This window comes from Eumetopias jubatus, unplaced genomic scaffold (genome assembly GCF_037043125.1).
Source record: "Eumetopias jubatus isolate StellerSeaLion01/CBP00866 unplaced genomic scaffold, mEumJub1_p1.0 scaffold_12, whole genome shotgun sequence".
Lineage (NCBI taxonomy): Eukaryota > Metazoa > Chordata > Mammalia > Carnivora > Otariidae > Eumetopias > Eumetopias jubatus.
In genome coordinates, this window is record NW_028274818.1 from 72,159,031 (window position 1) to 72,179,162 (window position 20,132).

General features: G+C 44.5%; 1 protein-coding gene across 2 annotated transcripts in view; it reads right to left on the reverse strand.

Moving 5' to 3' along the window:
* The window catches only part of CREBBP (CREB binding lysine acetyltransferase), a 122,686-nt gene that overhangs the window by 15,805 nt on the left and 86,749 nt on the right, over nt 1-20,132 (reverse strand). For both annotated transcript variants that reach the window (XM_028117533.2, XM_028117532.2), the window contains exons 12-23: nt 19,923-20,047; nt 19,149-19,337; nt 17,431-17,847; nt 15,678-15,857; nt 14,524-14,713; nt 10,575-10,693; nt 9,496-9,735; nt 8,954-9,042; nt 3,638-3,718; nt 2,112-2,168; nt 1,008-1,085; nt 616-683 (exon numbers count right to left, since the gene is read on the reverse strand). In XM_028117533.2, coding sequence (XP_027973334.1) covers nt 616-683; nt 1,008-1,085; nt 2,112-2,168; nt 3,638-3,718; nt 8,954-9,042; nt 9,496-9,735; nt 10,575-10,693; nt 14,524-14,713; nt 15,678-15,857; nt 17,431-17,847; nt 19,149-19,337; nt 19,923-20,047 — 1,833 coding nt within the window. The remainder of the gene's footprint in view (nt 1-615; nt 684-1,007; nt 1,086-2,111; nt 2,169-3,637; nt 3,719-8,953; nt 9,043-9,495; nt 9,736-10,574; nt 10,694-14,523; nt 14,714-15,677; nt 15,858-17,430; nt 17,848-19,148; nt 19,338-19,922; nt 20,048-20,132) is intronic.

The window sequence follows — 20,132 nt, forward strand, 5'->3', positions numbered from 1 at the left end:
AAAAGAATGCTATCACTGAGTGAAGACTACCCAGGAAGAGGTACTTGGCATAGCAACAGGCTGTCTCTACTGTGAAGAGACACCAGGAGCCGCCCTAAATGCAGCAGCAATGCTCACAAGTCCTCGTGCAGACAGGGCTCTGCCAGTCCCGGCCGGTGGCGGCCGACTCCAGCAGGCTGAGGGCCACGCCGGCCGGTGGAGCAGCGGCCGCCCCACATGCACCCAGGGCTGAGCATGCTGGTCGCGACAGGATGTCAGAGTGGGGTGCGTGTGTGTGTTGGGGGACGGAGGGGTCTTATTTCTGAGCCACTTGAAAAAGATCTGCTGACAAATTTTCTCTCAGAATTTACAAAGTTTAACGTTATATCTGACCTTTCTAAACTTTCATTTAAAACATGAACTGACCATGAAGCTAGTCTTCATGTAAAGAGCATGTCCAGTGTTTCCATGGAGGGGTAAGACCGACAAGTATGAAGTATGGAAAACGAACTCACAGTACAGGGCCTCAGACAAGGGAGCCCCAAGCCACACACGGAGAGGAGCTGCAGGAAGACCGGGAAGGGGGACAAGCCCCTCACACTCAGACGGGGAGACAGAAGCCCTCCCACAACTTACTCTTAGCACTGAACTTGTTTTCTTTCCGAGTTCTGCCAGTTTTCTTCAAACAGTTGTCACACACAAAGCTGCAAAAAAAGAATGAGTGTGATCAGAGTGTATGAAATAGTCTATGCTGCCAAACCAGCGACATGCAGCTGGGAAGTGCTTCGTTGGCATCACTATTCGCAAGTGAAGAGGCAGGCAGCTTTGAGTCTACAATCCCTAAAGCAGGCCAATACATAGGATGTAAAAAAACTGAGAACCGGCTGTCCCCCGCCCCCACCCTAGCCCTTGCTGAGCCCTCATTGACAGGCAACAGCCAATGCCCAGCAGCACACCCCTCTCTCCAGTCCCGGCAGAGAGGCTTTCCCTTCCCCAGGATCACAGGAAATCACCAGGAAACTACTCACCCTGAAGGCCAGATGATGTCATAGTGCAGAACACAAATCTGATGCATCTTCCGGCCACACTCCTTGCAATCAACAAAACTGGAAGACAAAGAGAGTGTGTCTAACGCACATGGAAGCACGCAAGGGGGTCGTCTGTAGTAGCCTGCGTACCGCATTCACACCTCATCCTCTGAATCACTGCCTGTATTGTGGGGTTAATGCTTCTGCCAATTGATTCAGCCACATTTTACTTTCCCTTTTCTTCTAAGGTTAAGCTCTATGCCCAACGTGGGGCTCGAACTCACAACTCCAAGATCAAGTCACATCGGTATGATACTTTCTATGAGAAAGCAGACTTCCTCCATTTCTCTGTACAAATGCCTATCCTTTGCTTCTCCCAATCTCCTTGACAACCAGAAATCAAACTTTACTTTCAAAAACCGCTATGATAGAGGCGGATTTTACAGGCCAGTATTTCTGACATGACTACACATTTTCAAGACCAGTGCTTGCACTGGTGACCGCATAGGCCCAAACTGCCTCAAATAACAGAGAACAATGCTTCCAGTGTCAGAAACACTTGCTCTTAAGCCTACGCGCAGGAAGCATCTGCTCGGAGCCAGCTACAAAGGTGGGAAGTGTCAAGCTGACTGGTAAATGCGAGGCTTTATTCATGTAAGCACCAGACAGCAGGGGTACACCGCTCCGCTCACCCTCTGTAGCAGCCCCCACCCTGCCTCACCTGGGCCCTGTCACCTCACTGGGACTCTTAGTTGCCAACATGCGTGGACATCAAAACCTATTTATTCAGCCACTCTTTTAACTACCACAACTTATGCCTTATGACCAGCTTATCAGAGAGGTTCTGACAGAACGAGAACATCCATCTAATCTTATCACTGTTGAAATTCAGTAACTGGAGAGCATGCTACAGGGACGTACATGTTTTGTTGGGAGTTTTAAAAAAGAATCCGTATCTGAAATAACTTCATACAAAAAAATCCCACCCAGGGCAACGTATTTCCAATGTTCCAACAGTGTCTTCTGCAGGCCAGTCACGAGGAGGGATTTTTCCTGATCGGAAACTAAAATCCAAGAGTCAGAAAGAAATCGCTATCTACTCACGGTTCAGGATCTAAGGTATCATTTTTCTTCTTTTCAAACTGATCCTTTGAAATTGTCCTTGTTTAAAAAAAAAAAAGAAAAGAAAAGAAAAAAGAGAAATGTTAATTAACAAAATTTATCTGCTGAGTCTAAACTACAGGGCCTGTGGGATATTATTTTGTAACTATTTTTTCAAATAAAAAGTAAAAAATGGTCAGCCAAAATCTCAAGTAGATGTAATGATGGCATGAATATATAAAATTTATCTCCACAGAAAGCACTACCATCTGTTTTTCTCTATCTGCCTTGGGGTATTTCCTACCAACTACCACCAGCACTTACTCTGAGATCCAAAACTATAAATTTTCAATCAAATCTGTATGGTGAATGGCTCCTGGATCTGATGGATAATTGGCATATTCAATTCTTCTAATTACAATAGAATTAGCTGACACAAGATCAGCATCTACTAGGGGATATTTTATTTATTCTTAAAGGACCGAGGACCTGGTTTCTATACTGTCTGTCCTTTTGTTATGATCAGCGTATATATGAATTATTTGATTCGTGGAACTGTATAACCCAATTATCAATCACATAATTGGACCAAAGAATGAAGATTAAAAGGGACATAAAAATAAATTATGTAGAATTTCAGGCATTTCTGTTTATGTGTCTCATGAATGGCTACAGTTTGTTCTGTGTTTGGATACAGTAAACGTGAAGTGCAGAGTCCGCATCCTAGACTGCTGGAAGCTGCTCTGGTGGGAAGCCCTCCTGCCTGTAGGGACAGTCCCACGAGCAGACTTCCCAGCAGGGCAGGAATCACGGCAGAGTCAGGAGAAAAGAGAGAACCACAAAATGCTGGCAGTCCTGGGTAGATACGGTGGCTGGCAGGTTTTTGGTATCTCAAGCACATAAAGGAGGTGACCATTCAATTAGTGGATTTGCTCTTTCTGGCCACATTCCGACTATGTGACCACTCAGAGGCAAACTCAGTGAAGGAATGAATGAACCAACTCATGCCTGTGCATGCCAGAGCACATAAGCAAGAGCCACCGCTCCAGCAAGGAAGGAGACATGTTTCCTCTCTGGGGTCTCACAGTCTGCATTCTAGGACAGAGGTTTCAGTGGAAGATGATATGAATGCTGAAGATGGGTTATGTATGCAAGATTCATTTCTCGCTACTGCCAGGTCTGTCAGAAGGGTGAACTGGTTTCTGAGGTGTAACTGAAAATTTACAATTTCTCCAAATGGAGGAGGACCACCACTAGGAAAAGGCAAGTATTTTAAAAGAAGAGACAGAGCAAGGTCGAGAGAGACCGGAGAGCTGCAGTGGGGGCTACAGCATCACGGTCTTCAAAGAAGGGGAGAATGTGGAGGTGGCCCTGGTGTCCAGCTAAAGAGCTGCATTCCAGAGTATGAATGTGGGCGTAGTTGAGTATGAAAAAATGCACCAGCATGGCGGAGGTGCTTCCCTTTTAGTCATGGGCAAGAGGAAAAATACAAGAGTCAACCCCGAGAAAAATGACAGGATAGTACTTACGTCTGGGGCTGTGAAGGGTCGTCACCCAGGGTAACATTCTCCCCCTGGATCTCTGTGAAACACTTCTCACAGAAATGATACCTGTCAGCAAGAAGGCCATACTTGGGTGAACTGGTCCATCATAACACACAGCCACCCAAGCAACGAAGCCACCAATCAGAGCAGGGCAGATCACCACGACGAAGGGGGGGCGTTGTTGGTTGATTGATGGGTCAGTGAGGACAATGGAAGGAAGAGGGGCAGGTGGGGAAGGGCAGGATTAGAGAACAGGGAAGGGAACAGATAGCAGAGACACAGAGGTAAGACGCAAACACCGAGACAACACAGAGCAGAAAGCCAAGGCAAAGCTTGATTAGCATTCGGTCTCACTGCACACGTCACAGGCCATCATCGCTAACAACGGCTGGGCTCGGGCCAGCTCCAAGATGCAAACGTTTTCGAGGAGTTGTTAATACTAGAATTGCAAGGAGCCTCAATTTAGGAGTTTGACTTTTGTTATTACTTAGAGAAAATCAAATATAACTCCAGGGTTTGCGATGGAAAAAAATTCACTTTTGAACAAAATAGTCTCACAAAGGCCTTAAAAAAAAGGAATTATTTTTCAAAATGGCAAATTTATGCTTGACAGCAATTCACAGATTTTATTTCCGGTAGTAAGCCAGATCTTTAAAGGTACTAAGAATGTTGAGGACGCAGAACTGGTTTTAATTTTTTCCTGTTATTTTTCTCATGTTAATCACTTAGTTAATTGGGTTATAATACAAATGAAACCAAATCCATATTCTAGACAAACATTTAACAGAAACGCAGTCAGGGTCAAAGACTTTCCAGCCATTTATCAGTACGAATGTACAGAGAAAAAAAGCTGAGATATATTGTATAAGCAATACAATATATGTAAATCCATGAACAATCTTAAAGACTTTTAAAATTCAATTCTAAGCTTTGGTTTAAACTTTTTGTAATGGGACGAATCGTTCACCAATCTGAGATCCTCAGTGATTAACTGCTCTGACTTGGTGACAATCCAAGTTAAGCAAATTTAGAGAGTTGATCTTTAAAGCACAATCTGCATTTGAGAAATTATCCATCACCCCAATTTCTTGAAAGATAATATGGAGCCTGGGCTCGAAGTATCAAATAAGAACAATTAAAAACTATTAAATGTTTGGAAAGGACACGCATGAGAAGTCAACAAAAATGCAGGCTAATGCTGCATAAAACAAGATGGGCACACAGGAGTACTGTCAAAATAAACAAGCTGAAGGGAGGTGAATGATACAAGCGGAAAGGAGGAGTAGAAGGTAGTGGCAGCAGCACAGTCAAATGCGGTTTTAGTGCTCAAAACTACGTCTACAAGATGCCACGAGGATTAGTGTTAAAGACACTGTGACGAGACTTGGAGCGCCACGCCACACGGACACGCGCAGGGGACGCGGCAGCTTGCAGGCTCACTCACGCACGCGCACACACGGCTGCAAAGGACGGAGGCTCAAGCCCCTGGCTGGCCGTCTGTCTCCGTTACTGCTCAGGTCAGTCCCCCTCAAGTTCTAATTCTAGTCTGAATTAAACACACTGAGCATTTTGTCTGTGTACTTCTCCGACTAAACACACAGAGTCAATTAAAAGCATGAACTTTAGAGCATGCACCCATCTCAAAATGATCTGATCTTTTAAATTGTTAAGGAGGAACATGACAGATTCACTGTGGGTAGCAACTGGATTAATGAAAGTTTCTTCTGGGACCAGTTTATTTAGAATGATTCAATCAATGAATTCTGCCAAGATTAAAAACTCTGACCAAGAACAAACATTGCTGTTTAAAAGTATCTGTATCTATATGTTCTTCTCCTGAATCAACTGGCTATCATTATTTCATAAATATTCGTATGGAGCCTTGAAATCATGTGGTAAAAAGAATTTCCATGTGCAGGAGGGCGTGATCATCACTGGCACGAAAGAATTAAAGTACAGAAACCACAAACCAATTCAGGGGTGACCAGGGCAATATGCAAAAAAGATATCCCCCTCAACAGCAAGTGTCTCCCTTTTGAAAATAAAACTTGGACTTGACCGTTCCAATTCATTTTATGACCAAACATATAGCCGCTGTGGGTGAGCGAAAAGCTGAACTCCTCTGGAAACGAAATCACCACGATAATTGCACATGAGGCAAAACGACTTTAAAATCCTGGACAAACTCTTAGCTTTTATTCAAGCAGGGTATCAAGCCCAGGAACACCAAGGAAACAAGAATCTTAAGCCCACTGTTTATTCGCAGCGGAAACCGGCCCAGAACACAACACTGATGGCTCAAGGGCAGGCCCTGAAGTGGCGGAAGCCTACACTTTGTGTAACTAGCTCTCATATGCAAAGAACCTCAGCGTCAGAAAGTGGGAGGCACAGAGAGAGTTAACACGCTCTAGTGCCTGTCCCAGAGCAAGTGGAGACATCGGAGACATTGGAGAATTGAACCTGCTGGGGTTTGAGAATGGAAGGGGAAGGCCCAGGCCGCCCTTCAGTGTGCCCTCCTGAGAGGTGGTGACAGTCTGGAGAAGGGGCACAGCCACCCACTGGTCAAGTGTGCTGAAACCACCTTGGCAATCAGTGGGGGACAGATGGGAATGCCAGGCTGCCCCCACATTATTACCTAGTCCAAACTTTTTCACCCTAAAAATACAGAATGGTACAGAAAGTCACTTTTCAATCTTAAGAGCCTTGCTGACATTAGCCTTGTGTGAAGGAAGCAATTTCATGAATATGGAATTGCAAAGGAGAAATACTTCACATAATCCGATGATGATGTGCATCTGGGTACCTAAAGTTAGCACAATGTAACTGCATAGTTTATCTACAAGGGTAACGTATGGAGTAAATTTTCAAATGCAGATTGTTTTAAGTACCATATCAGTATATACAAATAACTGGGACATCTAAAGATAGTATCTGGAAAATCCATATAGCTGTTTTCTCAACATGAGTTACTTTCAAATTTTCAAAGCATGGAAACAAGTGAAAATGTACTCATATGCTAGTTTAAATATTAATTTCACTTGTTTAAATGGTCTGTAGGACTTTCTATTGTTCGAAATGCCCAAACAGTTTAGGACCATAAGTGCCAAAACAGTTACTCATGAGAACATCGGTGTTGCTAAGTAGCCAAAGATGCGAATAGAAGTGTCAGCAGTCAGGATGCTGATCATAGTTAGGCCACTGCTTTCTTAGCATGACAACACGTTACTCTCTCCAAGTACAGTATTCTAGGAAGCACACCTTGTGAGATTCAGCTAAGGAGCAGTATGCCTACACTTTAAAAAATGTATCACTAACAGAACAGAACTCCTTTATTTCTCTACTCGTAAGAAAAACATTACTTTTGCTGAGTAAAGATAAAATTCTACACAAAAACTAAAACTGGGTATTTCAGAGCTTTCAAAACAACCCCGTGTTTTCACTCCACGCATAACCTCCTGTCGGAAGAGTAGCAGTGTAACCTGATCCTATCAACTCTATTTAAATTAATTGCTCTCCACTTAAAAATGGCCAAAATCTGTGCAAATCAGCAAAGGCAGGGTTTCAACGGACCCGGAGACAGTGAAAAGGCCCCAAACTTTAGAAATGGTGGCAAACAACCTGCTGTCTGTTCTTCCCTCTAGACCCAAACCACGCGGGACAACCAGTAGCAGGGGCATTTTTCAGGGAAGAGTTAACTGAAATCTGTTCTCTTGAAGTTTCATAACTTTATTTTGCTTGGCACATAAAAGTTTCTGAAGGGAATTCCTGATCGTTATTTGACAGAAAGTGACAATCGAGGTTGTCAGGGAAGGTGTTAAACTTGGTATGTTATGGGATGTGCTGAACGTCACGGGGCTAAAACTCACCGGCGGGGCCAGAACCCCCAGAACAGCACGTGTCACTACAGGAGTGACTCTATCACGAAGGACTGTGGTATCATTTCAAATGCTCCTACTGATAGAAGGGAAGCCAGGACAGGAACTAAGTCCAGGCGTGAACGTATTTTTAGGACAGGGGCACAGGCCACACTCCTGTTCCCCCCAGAACAAGCACCGGCATCTCATGCTGCCACCGTGCCAGGACGAGGGAGCCGGGAAGGGCTTAGAAATTGCACCTTGAGGCATTTTTAGGTCAACAGTTCTTTCTCTCTCTCTTTTTTTAAGCAGGATTTTGATGGGAGTTACTAATTATTTTAAATATGATTAGATTTTTTAAAAAAATTCAGGTACTTTAAAATCCTAACTAGAAGATAAATATTTCAAAATTCCAAATTATTCAGGCCTGTGGACGTATCTCTGAATAATAAGAAGCCCTTTCCTGATCTTCCTCGAAATGTGAGAACATAGGTAATCACTATAAGCAGTTAAGATCAAGTAATCAAAACATCAAACCCTAAATGTTGATGCTTAATACTTGAATCTAAAAAGGAACAAGAGGGACAAAGTGGCACCTTGGTCACATACATTTCACCATCTGTTCCTAACATGCAGGCAAGGTAACTGAATGTGACCGAGATTTACCACCTGTGCCTCCAGGCATGACACCCTCATGCTATGGCAATGTGGGGCCACTTGGAGCAACAGATACAACTAACTTTAATTTTCAACCCCCACCCCAAACTGTGGAAGTCGTATCTGTATGGCAAATGAGCAACAAAAAATATTTTCATTCTCTTCTGCTTAAGACAGGAGATTCAGCCATCTTCACATTTCAAGAGAATGGAAAAGATTTCTCGAGGATGCCTCCCACTCACAAAACCTGAAACGGCCATTCTGTGACAGCAGAGTTCACGTGGAACTCAACAAGAACACTCAGTGTTGTGCTATTAGTTAAAAAAAAAAATTCTTTAAGTCTAAAGCTTTTAGTACTTTTTTAGATAAATTATCACTAAATCAAGTCTTTCCATCAGACTGTCCAGGCCAAGTACATGCGAAATAGTGAAATACAATGTATCCACTTTACTAAGATCTTCAAAAAGGTAAAGCTCCCTTTATTAGACATACTCTCACTTGCAGACTCTTTCTTATGTGGTTCCTTTTTGGAAAGAGCACACCTTAAGAATGAATGCTCCTGATTCAAGTAGTGCAGTGAGCAGTTTTGAGCTTAAATTTTTATACTGTAAAAGGGTGCTTTAAAGTTAAGAGACTGAGGGCCTGAGTGACTGAGCAGCACTGAAACTGTGGCCTGTTTCATTAGAACTTCACAAGAGAAATAATGTACCCAGGCTACCATCAGATGAACACGCCTTGCCCTAAGACCATCCTTTGATCCTGTAACTCGGGACATGGGCCCGGGGCTTACCTATTCTGATAGCTGTAGTAGGCAGCGTCACGAGGAATTGTACACAGCTGCTTCCCGTAGCAGCACAAAGTCTGTGGGGAAAACTCATACTGCAAAAACAAAGGAGAAAATACTAAAAATATATCCTAGTTACTGTCACATCATATTCTGGTTCATTACGGAGAGTTAGATTCAGCTAGTAAAATATTTCTGTTAGCACATGGGATAGTTTTCTAACAATTTTCACAGCTATTTAGAGACGTTTTTGGATTCAATGTGACAGAATCAGTTGCCGGGAGACATTTATTACAGATGGATAAATGGACGCAAGGGCGGCCAGAAAGGCGTAACCCAAGGTCTTCTCCAGTAAGCGCCTCCAGCTTTGATCATCCATTACATGGCTTCAGGCAATCAACTGTTTTTACCAAAGCCCAGACCCCATCTGGGTCCTTCCCAGCACATAGGTGTGTGGCCAAAATGTTGAGTCTATCATGTCATCATAATACCCTCTCTGGTTCGATTAACCAGGGAAGTTCACTTTCCAGAAAAAGTTTAAACTGTACCTTGCGTCCACAGCAATATCCAAGGGACTGCATAACAGGGTCAATTTCTTGCTCAAAGACCTCTGCAAGTTTACTGCAGAACTTATAGACCCGGGACGTCTTACGATTATAGAGCCAGGCATTGTTGAACATAAGCCAGACATCGTCCACATACTGCCAGGGTTCTTGGTACTGCCCTGTATCCAGCTTCCGTTTGATGGTGGAAAGGTCCATGGGATTCTTCACAATGTCAAAATAATCCTTAAAGACAAAATCGTTTCAGTCTAGTGGATCCCCCAAATACCAAATGCCAGCCTAATGTAGCAGCTTTATCTTAAAAAACGAAATAGAAATAATCAGCCCCAGACAACCTCCGTTTTTAGTAATAATAAATGGGAACTAAAGAGAAAACAGTCTCTGACCTTCCTCTGATTTTATTATCTAAAATTGTAATTAGTATTGTCAAGTGTGACCAAATTATTTCAAAAGCAAAATTAAGGGCAAAATAATATCAATATATTATTTAATAAAAGAATGGGTTAAAAAATTTTTTTAATACAGAATTTTTAAAATATGGATTTTAATCCACTGAATTAAAAAGGTAAGCACACTTATCAGACATTGTTTTTTTAGAGATTTACTCTTGGTCCTGGCAAACAAGATGAAATTCCAAGACAAACATAAGAACAGAAACAAAAATAGTGACACTGCTCAAGAGAAACCTGTGGGGTTGCCATGGCCCTTACAAGACTCCCCAGAAATACCAGAACAAGACCCACATGCTTTCTAACTGGTGTCCACCAGTTCTTCAAATCCCCCCTTTCAGACGAAGGCTCACACAGAGCCCCAGACAGACAGCAAGGCTATGGAGGCCGTGCACCAAGGCAAGCAGGCGGTGCGCCCCTGCCACAGACCCCTGGGGCTGACAGAACAGGCAGGGAAACACACGTTCCAATCAATGAAACATACTGTTTTGACAGAAAAGTTTTTTTATAGGAGAAAAATCTTCAAAACAAGGGTTCGTTACCCAATTTTCAGAGACAAAACATGGATATTCTAAGTATCGCTGGTAAGGCTTTCTTTTTATTATATTAACTTACCGGAATTCCTAGGAGCTGAGGATCTACAGGCTGCCGAAAAGGTAGGGACTCCGGATCCTGTCGATACAGTGCTTCGAGGGTAGGCATCAGAGCCTGGCGTAACTCCTCTGGCTTAAAGACTACGGTTAGAAAACATCAGCAAGTGACCCTACTTACAAGGCGCTCAGACTCTTTGTCCATCACATTTCAAATGGAAGCCTGGGCTGCTTCTAGAAGGCCCCTATCATCTCCACCCCAAGCCGTGCAGATCCCAAGGGCTCTCATTCACTGCAGAGTCCATGAACATTCTCAAGCTACAATTCGGGGCTTCTGAAAACACCGTTACATTAGGGTTTTAAAGCTGCTTCTACGTCACAAGGCTAAATATCACACCGGTAAGTTTGCTTCTTCAATAATAAGGGTTTCCAACGTTAAAACTGTGCTGCAACAGAAAATGAAGCTAACTCCCAAATCTGATTTCCTTGATCCAATGGGTGGTAATAAAGCCATTTCACTGGAAGGGGGCCTTTCTTCCTCTGATGAAATTTGTCTGTCCTTGGACGAAGTAAACTCCAGACACGTGGGACAAATGGTTTTGTCTTACAACCTCACAAACAAACGTACATAGTAACAGAGAAACAAAATCAAGTTTTTCCCCAAAACTTCTGAATCGTTCCCTCCTACATTTACCAATGCCCATTCCCTCCACCCCTCAGCCACTCCATTTCCTACTACACCTTGTGTTGTCACCAATCGAAGGATAAACACTGGCTGCCACGTACATTCAAGACAATACATTCATACAAAACCCAATGAATTTTACTGACCGGGGAAAACGTGTGTAAGAACCTATGAAGGCAAGAGGCAGGTCGGTGAGCAGCGCTTGTGTTCTGCTGCATCCCGCTTTAGAGATGGGACCACTGCTGGGGGCCGGTGAGCAGATGTGCCCCACGGAAGCCTCACGAAACACATACACATCCTGCCTTCAGCTAGCTCCTTTTCTTCTACTGTTTTTACAGTAATGGGAGTAGCAGTTGGTTTTCTTTGAATAATTCTTTCCAAGAGAACAATTCTTTAATTGATAGCTTTTTCCTTCCTCTTAGGCCCGGGGTCAGCAAACTTGGACCCACTGGCCCAATCTGACCAGCCACTGCCTTTGTATAGCTCATGAGCTAAGATTGGGTTTTGTGGTGTTTCATGGTTAGGAAAAAAAGAAAAGAATAATATTTTATGATACACGAAATCAAATTTTAGTCTCCAAAAATAAAGGTTTGTGAGAAGGCAGTTATGCTCATTTGCTCACATACTGTCTGCAGCGGCTTTCAAACCATGAAACATTCTGGCGCACAAAACCCGAGGGGAGCGATTGGGCTCTTCTCAGAGCCTGTGGCAAGCCTGCTGCAGGCCCATCATCTCCTAGGGGCAACCTCACACGCACGTCACTTTGGTCAGTTGCTCATTACTCACTACACATTTGCCGAAAACACCTATGCCAAGGAAAAAGCAGCTCGAAACTCCTGTCTTTAGCCACCGGCCTGATGTAAAATCACTTCCTCAGTCATACCTGCCACATTTCAAGTGCTCAGGAGCTACATGTGGTTGGTGACAACTACAGAAAGCACAGACATGTAACGTTCCTGTCGTCACAGAAAGTTCTAGCACTGCTCCAGGACCTTTCTAAAAAAGAACACCCACACACCCCACCACCTGCTCAGTAGTTTCACATATAGGTCCTCCTAGTTTGGAACAAGAACCTCCTTGAAAATTGGGGAAAAAACCAAATTGCTCAGACGGCCAAGCAGGTGAAGACACTGACACGGCAGGAGGTGTGTGAGCCAGCAGGGAGGAATGGGGACTCGGGCAAACTGGAGAGACCAAGCCCCGGCTGAGGCTCCCACACAGACTGCTGCCACAGGAATGCAAGCGCAATGTTGACAGAGCTTCTCATTTTCAAAGAAAAGCCAGAAATTCAGCGTTTTATTTGTAATTCCTCGTTTTTAAAAATACTGTGTGGGTCGAACAAAATGTCTATGGGGCTAGATCCAGTTTTCTAGGGTCCGTGCAACCAAGTTTACTCCCATAACATAAAATGATTTTCCCGATAACACTAGGCCGTCATCCACCTGGTGTACCGTGTTAACGCCGGCATAAACGGGCAAAAGGAACCACAAGAAAGTCACTCGCACCGCCGCACAAAGCAGGCAGCAGCACCAACGCTGCATTAGTTGTCATCGTGCTCTCAAGCCCTGGCTACGTGTCTGGATTTTGAACGACCAAACAGGAAGCTGGCAGTCCTGACAGAAAGCGCTCGTGTGCGCAGAGCTGAGCGTGGAGGCAGCTGCTTCTCTGCACGGAGCACAAAAGACTGGGGAGGTTAGACGAGCTATGGGTATTCAGATCTGGGCAAGAAGCAGACATTTTCCCAAAAAGGAACTAAGTGGGCCAGTGACACCAAGGACAACTGACAGTATTTATTGCTAATGGTAAAGTTTGGACTTACATCAAAATTAGAATTTGGAGAACTTGTATCTGTCACGTGAGTTTGACAGCCTTCCCAAATTCCCAAGACTTTTTTGAGGAGATTCACAGTGGTATTAATCAATGTGATTTTTAGAACTATCGTACAGTGAAGTGTGGTGACATCTGGAAAATCTGTGTAACTCATGAGCCAAATTCCAAGATGACCAAAGGATCATGTTATTAAAAAAAAAAAAAAATTCACACAAGGGCAAAAGATTCGTTCACAGCACAAGACAGAGGGACTCTAACGTCACTGGGCAGGAAGAACTCAGAGCTATGCATCCAGACTTCACATGGAAACTAATCTTTAGGAAACTTGCACACTTGTTGAGTTTTGGTGTAGTATTAAAAAAGAACACCCACAATTATCTGAAAAAGCTTTCATCAACCAGCTACCTGCGTGGGGCAGGGCATGCACCGAACAACGCAGCACAACAGAGACAGCAGCGGCAGCAGGAGAGTCCAGCCACGTCCGCCGAAATCTCTGAGTCGCAAAACTGTACACGAAACACTGTCACTACTCTAAGTATGTTTGTTGTGGGAAACTTATTTTTCATAAAAATGTGTTATTCGTGGATGCCATGTAACAGATTTGTTAAATGCATGTTTTTAAAATTTCTAATAGAGTAAATAGTGACAGATAATCCATACAAACAGTAACTCCAGGGTCCTCAATTTTTAGGAGCATAAACAGATCTTAGACCAAAAACTTGAAAGCTTCTGTAGGTTCTCCCTCCCAGTGGCAAAACTATACAATATCAACCTCTCACAGTTCTCTGCTGTCTTTCTCAAATGTGCCACAAGCAGCCCTTAACTTCTGAGCCACATCCCCCATTTGCAAGGGTCACCTAACAACGTTCTGACACCCTGTTGACCTCCTTACGGTAGACCTCCAATGGGTTCCCTCCGACTCCCTCTGTGAGGCTGGCTCAGCCAGCACATCTCAGAGCCCAAAGCATCTTCACTTATCACCCCCCGAGGCCACTGGGCCCTACCGCACAGCGCACTTATTCTGGGCACACAGTCTCCCATCTGTAACAGTGCACACATGTTCTGCCATGGTGGTAACTTCCCTCACATGGCTTTCGGGCAATCTCCTGCTCAAATCTATCGTGCTTGTCCACAGCTTGTTGAGTAAAGAAAGCCCAAGCTTCTTGGCAGGCACAAGGACTCAGATGCAACCTCTACCCTGGCCCCACAGCCAGTGACAGCTCAGAGGAGAGATGTGCTCCTGGGCTGCCCCTCAGAGACGTGACTTGTTTCTCATTCCTACCATAAACCCTGCGGGCCCTCGGGCTGGAATCTCGCTCACTGTCACCATTTCTGAAAAGGTAAAACTTGGGGAATGGCAGGCAGCAAAGATAAAAGCTTTAGTTTTTAACCCGCAGTGTGCAATCACAACATGATGGGAAGGCAGCACAGTTGAAAAGTTCAAGGAAACACGGCCTACTTTTCTTGCGTGGCTGTGAAGGAGATGTTGACTGAGAGGCGGCCCCATTAGCGTTGTTCTCTTCTTCCTCTTTAGCTTCTACTTTGACTTCCGGTTTCTTCTCATCCACTTCCATCGGTTCTGATTTCTGTTCTGTTGTGTCTGTTTCTTCTTTAACTTGAGAAGATCCCTGTAGATCCTCCTCCATCATCTTGAGAAAAACAGAATTAGAGACAACGATGTATGAATAGCAAAGAACTTCATTCTAACTCAGCCTCTCTGGAAGTCTCTCAACCATCTATCTGGGCTCGTCAAACCGTCCCCTACTCAGAGCTGTATTTACCATCCTTTCCTCTCCCCCAGGGAGGAATGGAGCATCTGGGGCCGGGTGAGTTGCCTTAATACAGCACCACTGCAATCAGAGTCCTGATTCAAAAAATTTACATGCTTGAGTGCTTACAAGACACTGCATCCACACACCCCACCACCTGCTCAGTAGTTTCACATATAGGTCCTCCTAGTTTGGAACAAGAACCTCCTTGAAAATTGGGGAAAAAACCAAATTGCTCAGACAGCCAGGCGGGTGAAGTCACTGACGCGGCAGGAGCTGTGTGAGCCAGCAGGGAGGAATGGGGACTCGGGCAAACTGGAGAGACCAAGCCCCGGCTGAGGCTCCCACCCAGACTGCTGCCACAGGAATGCAAGCGCAATGTTGACAGAGCTTCTCATTTTCATAGAAAAGCCAGAAATTCAGCATTTTATTTGAAATTCCTCGTTTTTAAAAATACTGTGTGGGTCGAACAAAACATGTCCATGGGGCTGGATCCAGTTTTCAACTTTTGCCACAGGTTAGTGAACGAGCACACCCTTGTGCAGCCCAACGCTGCAGAACTATGTATGAACGAAGAATGGCAGTGAAAAGTCACTGGATGATTCAGTCATTTAAAATATAAACCAGTACTCTTATTTCTAGCAAAATAAAGTAAAACCCATATCTAATACCTAAAAATAACCACTCTATTTTTAACCTCTATCCTCTCTGAACCCATAATCAAACAGGGTATTAAAGCAAAAAGCAGTGTCATCCATGGAGGACCCGTGATGTTTCCCCTTAGCACACTTGAGTGACATTTCTGCGTGTTGCACATCTGCTCACACCCTGGAATGGCACTTACCGCAGACCCAGGCTCCCCCTTGGAGTCACTGGCATCGGGCTCAGCATCCTCAGTCTTGACCTCTGTCTTCACTTCCAGCATTGGTACATCGGGTCCTGGCTGCTGAGAGTTGGTTTCAGCACTGGCCACCGAGGAAGGAGTGGGGACCCTGTTATCGATGCTGGCGGCTGCCTGGGAAAGCTGTGGAGAAACCAAAATTATTTATCTCCATTACTAAGACAACAGAAATGCTGTTAAACTCTATTGTTCACCCAATACACAGTTTCATGTTAACATTTTTCAATACTAAACTAACAGACAGCCCTATTTGAGAGAGCTAAAGAACAGAAAACTTAAAACAGGAGTCCCAGAGGAAGTCAACATCATATAGAAACACAAAGAACTTCCTACCAAGAATGTAGAGATGGAAGAGCAGGGCTTTTCACATTTTGATATAAGACTATTTTCTGGAAGTTTCTAAGTCACAGAACCGCCTATTTTAAAATTAATTCCTTCCAATAAGGTCATTACAGTTTATTGTAAAATGCTGAACTGCAGATATAGAAGTGTACATGTAGAAGGGGGATGAAGTGCCTACATGAAGAATGTGTAATTAGCCTGTTATAACTGCAGGGGCAGGGGCGGTGGCAGTGGTGGTGGAGTAAGCAAACATCAAGGTAAGGAACCACCACAAGAACTCTCAATTTTCAAAGTCTTACTCATAATTTTTTTTTTTTTAAAGATTTTATTTATCCATTTTAGAGTGCGAGCGAGCCCAAGGGCATTCATGAGTCAGGGGAAGGGTAAAAGGGGGAGGGAGAGGGACAAGGAGACTCTGTGCCGAGCTCAGAGCCCGAAGACCCCGAGATCACGACCTGAGCCAAAACCAAGTTGGATGCTCAACCGACTGAGCCACCCAGGCACCCCTGCCTCACAGAGTTCTAATTCAAGTAAACAAAAGGGAATATAAAATTACAAAGGAATCTTATTTAAAAATAAGAAATATAAAATAAGGATAAATAATAAACATACTTCCTGTAGAGAAATACATAAGGTAATGTTATCTTGGGGGTGTTGTTAAGATTTTGATATTTTATAAATAAATATCCTCAGTTCCTAAGAATAAAGTTAACGTATTTCAGGGGGAAGGGTGGTTTCTAAGTCAGGATGATATGAAAACAGATGTGAAGATTTCAGTGGCAAATGGGGCAGGGGTGTGTGGGGGGGGTGGCGAGTGGGCAGCCTACAGCTGGGCATGGCCAGCAAGCAGGTCCACGGAGGATTGGGCAGACATGAGCCACAGAAAGCGCTAACCTGGGTCTGCCATTTTGTCGTGAGAAGAATAGGCTCCAGGTCTGAAAACAAGGCTGACAGGCAAAGTCAAAGCACATATAATTAGGAACGAGACTTGTTTACCATATCCTCAGAATGTTAAGAGAAAAACTACTAACACCAGAGGACACCCTCCTAGGACAGATAATGGGGAACACATGGCTCCTATGTACAGACAGAGGACCCACGTATGATTTCTTTATAACTGCTAATTTCTAAAAACTCGTTTAATGAGAGAAGATAATCTTAAGTCACATCCTGCCAAACACAAACATGGCCTTTGGAGCCAATGTCAGGGACAAAATACAGCTCCTATGGTTTGATTAGGGGACAGATACTCTGGGCTTGCGCCAAGACACTAAGGCAACTTTGTGACAGGATTTTTTTTATGGAGAAGTTCTCGATCAGGAGTCTCAGCCCAAAGACAGACTGCGGGGCTCACCGGTGTGCCAGGAGGCTGGGTGTGCACAGGTGTCGGCTGCTGCTGTGATGACTGAGGGGTGGCCACAGACGGGGGCTGGACTGGGGTCTGAGGCTGCGGGGTCACCTGGGCCTGGGCCGCTGCCTGGACCGTAGGGGTGCTCTGGGTTTGGCTAGCACTGGGCACGGAGCCTGGAGTCGGGGTGGGAGTCTGCCCGGAAGACGACACGGGAGTCGATGGCTGGGTGGGGGCTGCTGGCTGAGGAGGAGTCATCCCAGGCGCCGTCGGGTGCTGGAGAGATGGCATGCCAGCAGCTGTGGAAGCAGGAGGTGGCGTCTGGTGCAACGGTGACTGTGTCACTGGTGGACAGGGCAGCTGGCCGGCCTGGGGCCCAAGCATGTTCAGAGGGTTAGGAAGAGCGGCACCAGGCACCTGTCCCTAACAGGTAGAACAGAGGATATTAAAATTATTTCCCCAAGTGAAAACGTGGCAACAGATTTAAAGAATTAAACGCATGAAAATCTAACCATGGTTTCTTGGTGAGGTCTGCTCATTTCAAGGGCATGTGTCATTTGTAAAACTTCACCCAGCTGTACACTTATAACAACATGCACTTTCCAGTAAAGTTAATGCAGTGAAATGTTTCTCATCCTGTGATTTACAGAACTGTTGAAACCTCTGTCTTAAACTAACACATATCCACTCAGCTTACTAGCTTCATGCTCCAAAACATCTACCCGCTTAGACCACTGAAAAAGGTGTTTCTCTTTTTTTCAAGAAATGAGTTATTGAAACACTGAAATGTTTCAATAAAGTGATTCCCAAATGGGGACAGGCTTCGCAATTATCCATGGACTTCTTTAAAAAGCGATTCCAAATCATTGCTCTAGAACAGGGGTTAGGGCCCAGTCCAGCTAGCTGCCTGTTCCTGTAGGAAAGTCTGGAACACAGCCACGCCCCTTCATTTACGTGTGAACGACTATGCCCCTGGCAGCTCCACAACAGTGAGACCGAGTAGTTCAAAGAGTCGGAAGCATTTACAGGAACAAGTCTGCTGTTCCAGAACAATGGCGTGTTACAGAAATGAAGAATTAGATCGAGCACAGTCAATGACTTTTTTCAACATTACTTCATGTAAAAACTGAGAACAGGAATACTGTCTTCCAGGGGAAGATCCAGCCTGTTCTAAACCCATGCATGTGTGTATACAGCAGCAACTCCACGCACGACAATTATCAGTTCTCCAAAGGGGGAAAAAGGCACTAAAATGAATGGAAAATAGTTCTCCTCAGCTTTAAACAGCATCATTAAAAACAAATTTGACAAGAAGAGAACTACTCAATCGATCCAGTTAGCGGACTTCACCCAGGATGCCCAGAGAGACGGGCAACAGGACACACCAACCAAGTCACCAGCCGAGTTCATGGGTCCTGTCCTCACTCTCTAATATTCAAGGTCTCTCAGGATCACATGTGAATTTAAAACACACAAATAAAAACCAAGAAAATGACCACTAAAACCCAAAAACCCAAAACACAAAGCCTATGAACCAAAAAACCACAATCCATTCCACTTTCGTATGAAGTTGGCCCAGAGATGATAAGAGTAATTCTAAAGAAGGTAAAAATAACAACAAAATGGGGGTAAAAAATCAAGAGATGCTCATCTGTAATAATGAGATGTGTATTCTGGAATTCTAATCAGGAGGAAGCTGGAGCCCCGACCCGGAAGCGCAGTACCTGTGGCACGCCTGTCTGGGTCGCCGGCTGCCCCATGCCCACACTGTTTACGCTCATCGCCCCACTGGAGGACTGGAACTGGTTCTGTGGCAGGAACTGGTTCTGCGCAGGCGCCTGGGCCATAATGTTGTTGGTGTGAGCGCCCATCATGTTCGGAGGCTGAGGCATTCGGGAAGGAGAAATGGCCATCTAAAAAACAAGCATCATCAAGAGATCGGAGGATGAGGACCAGAGTCTTCAAGATAGAACTCTCTGAACCCTCCCTTCCCTGTGGCAAGAGAACCACCACTAAGACCTTCCAGCTCCCAGGCACTTTGCGTGCTTTCTCATATAAGGTCTCCAAGAAGCCAGTTTCAAATTCATCTCTGAAGAGAGATCAATAGCATGCTATACTTTAAAGTTCAAAATATGCCTTTCACGAATTCTATGACGTGTTAAGAAAGCAGCCTCAGGAGAGTAAGCTCCAGGAGTCAAGGGACGCTGTCAAGCATCTCTCAGAGACATATCTGAGACTGCCTACTCCAACCTCAGAACTTGTGTCTTCTCACAAAGTCACAAGTCCCTATGAATTTAACATCCCAATAAAAATAAACAATGGTCATATAATTCTCATCTGTAGTCAGGAAGACCAAAGAGAGAGAGAGAGAGATATGAAGTAAATAAAACATAACTAAATCCAGAGAAACAAGCACAATCTCAATTTCACTGCGTAGAGAATTTTCCTTATTCGAGCAAGGCCCTCTCAGCACAGCTCAGGCAAACAGAAGCACTTACCCCTGGAACGGAGCCCATGCTGTTCATCGGGACAGAGTGGTTCATGGGGGATGCTGCACGCGGTCCCATGGGAGCTTGTGGCAACTGTACATTCCCCAAGGACATCGGGGTAAATGAATTCATCCCTGTAAATGCACCCACAATGATTCATTAGAAAAAGCACCCACAGGAAAACAGAGCTACAGCTCGCCAAACTCTATGCAAAATAAA